Source organism: Coffea arabica, chromosome 4e (assembly GCF_036785885.1).
Source record: "Coffea arabica cultivar ET-39 chromosome 4e, Coffea Arabica ET-39 HiFi, whole genome shotgun sequence".
In the NCBI taxonomy this organism is placed as follows: Eukaryota; Viridiplantae; Streptophyta; class Magnoliopsida; order Gentianales; family Rubiaceae; genus Coffea; species Coffea arabica.
In genome coordinates this window covers 25,434,101-25,436,755 of record NC_092317.1, presented here as the reverse complement: position 1 = coordinate 25,436,755, position 2,655 = coordinate 25,434,101, and the positions used below count along the sequence as shown (strand labels likewise).

The window sequence follows — 2,655 nt, the reverse complement described above, 5'->3', positions numbered from 1 at the left end:
TTTGCGGATGATGTTCTTATATTTGCAAATGGATCCTCATTTTCCCTGAAGGCTATCATGAAAGTGTTAGATGATTATCAAAGATGCTCGGGCCAATTACTAAATGTACAAAAAAGCTGTTATCTGGTTCATCCATCTGTATCAATGGCAAGACGACGGCTGCTTGATCGCATCTCTAGGTTTGCCCGCAAGTCATTTCCAATACGCTATTTAGGGTTTCCGCTCTACATTGGAAGATGCAAATCATCTTATTTTGGAGAAGTTTGTCACGCAATACTAGAAAGGATTCTGTCTTGGAAATCAAGGTTACTTTCCTTTGGAGGAAAAATTATTCTAATCAAGCATGTATTATCATCAATACCAGTTCACCTAATGTCAGCTGCAGTGATTCCCAGCTCGGTGTTTAAAACTATAGAAAAGGCATGCTCGGCATTCCTCTGGGGATCCTCACCCGAGGAATCGAAGCTTCATTGGATACGTTGGCCTCAATTGTGCTATCCAGTTGAGGAAGAGGGAATTGGATTTCGGAGATTATGTGACGTCTACACATCCTTTTCCTCCAAGTTATGGTGGAAATTCCGAACAGAATCATCACTGTGGTCGACCTTCATGAAAGCAAAGTATTGTAAATGTTTGCACCCTTGTCAGGTAGAACTCAGGCCAACGGATTCGGCAATTTGGCGAAGGATGCTCAATGTGAGCCGGCAAGTGGAACTCTCAATATTATGGGTGGCCAAATATGGGGCGTGTCATTTTTGGTACGATAACTGGTTGGGGAGTGGTGCATTGTTTCTAAAGGTTCCAGTTATCCCAAATTTGACGTTCCGAAACTTCGTAAACAACGGCCATTGGGATTTGAATCTTCTATACCACACATTGCCAAAGGAAATTGCTTATTCCATCTCAGAACAAATGGTCCCAGAAAAAGGAAGTATAGCTGAAGTCTTTTGGATGCCCACAACAACTGGAAATTTCTCTCTACATTCGGCTTTTGGGGACATTAGGTAGACCCGACCCACGTCTATGGTATTTGCTTCCATTTGGCACTCTCTGATACCTTTGAAAGTTTCATTTTTCATGTTGAGACTACTTCTGAGGAGAATACCGACACCGGATAAGCTTCGTAAATTTGGTTTCCATTTGCCGTCAAAGTGCTTTTGCTGTACTGAGCCTTCTGAGGAGTCTATTGAGCATTTATTCTCCAATGGACACATTGCGTCATTCCTTTGGAATTATTTTGGAGGGTTATGTGGAATAAAATTCTCAGGATCTTTTCTACGAGCACGCATAGTAGATTGGTGGTTGAATTCACAGGATTCTGAGTTACGAAGGATTATTTGCCGTATTCTTCCTAGTGTAATTTGCTGGCAGATTTGGAAGGCAAGGAACAAAGCAATGTTTGAGGGTGTCCAGATGCAATCTTCGGCCATTCGCCAAGCCATCTTCTCAGAAATCCAATCCATGGTAGGAATACATTTTAAACAATTGATAAGACTACAATCCTTTTGTCAATTGTATTATTGGTCAAAGGCACCTGGGGGTACGGTTGTATATCAAGGTATCCGCTGGGAAACCAAAGAGACAGGGAGGTATACTCTTAACACTGATGGATGTGCTAAGGGTAATCCAGGAATAGGTGGAGGTGGGGGCATACTCCGGGATTCCACTGGATTACCAATGATTGGTTTCTCGGCATATCTGGGAGAAACTACATGTCTCCGTGCAGAGGCTTGTGCCCTTCTTATTGGTCTTCAGATCTGTATACATAACGGTTTTGGAAACATATGTGTACAATCAGATTCATTGGTTTTAATTGGGATCATTCAACGTCGTACTCAGTGTCCGTGGAAAATTCGAAGATACGTCAACCAGATTTGGCAGTTATTAGATGATCCACCTAGATTCACGCACTGCTATCGGGAGGCTAACACAGTTGCTGATGCTTTATCCAATGTGGGTATATCTCATCCAGATAAACAAATTGTGGTTTACGATACTTTCAGTAAATTCCCAAGGTTGGCTCGTGGGGCAATCCGTTTGGACAGAATAGGGATACCTTCAATTAGAAAAATGAGGATTATGTAAGAGGAATATTTGGTTATATTTTCCATGAATAAATAAAAAGAATTTCTATGTCAAAAAAAAAAAAAAAAATATACAACCACCAAAAGTCTATTTACATCTTCAAAAGCATCAAGCCAAAACGCTCTGATATACTATAACAATAACCAGCAAAAGGTAGACCCTAAGAAGGGTCCTTATACAAACCACCAAAACAAAAACAAACATCCTAACTGTTCAACTATTACAAGCCAATCTACCTATACTAGTATACGAGCCAAAAGTCCCCGCGTCGGCCCCTGCTAAGGAAAACAAATGGAAAGGGGTAAGCCAAATGCTTAGTAAGTAAACAGGGGTGAAAGCATAAATTCACGTAGCAACAATTACACAATAAGAGTAAAGCAAAAGCAGAAAAGAACAACATCATATAATAAGGATACGGGTGGCTCCAAAGCCAATTCATGTGCCATGTATGATCTCCTGCCGACACTCCGTCGACCGCAAATAATAGTCCGTAGAACTTCACTTATACACCCACCGACACCTTATCACCCTCACTGGCCAGTCACCTCACAAACTTGCCCGGGCGAACGA

At 41.5% G+C, this 2,655-nt stretch overlaps 1 protein-coding gene across 1 annotated transcript; it reads left to right on the top strand.

Annotated features, from left to right (window-relative positions):
• Positions 1-1,023: 1,023 nt before the first annotated feature.
• On the top strand, positions 1,024-2,085 carry LOC140005537 (uncharacterized). The gene has a single exon (XM_072046544.1). The coding sequence runs from the start codon at positions 1,024-1,026 to the stop codon at positions 2,083-2,085; it is 1,062 nt and encodes a 353-aa protein (XP_071902645.1).
• Positions 2,086-2,655: the final 570 nt, after the last annotated feature.

What these genes read in the sequence shown, in the direction of transcription:
- LOC140005537 (XM_072046544.1), top strand. Translation starts at nt 1,024, where the DNA reads ATGGTATTTGCTTCCATTTGGCACTCTCTGATACCTTTGAAAGTTTCA.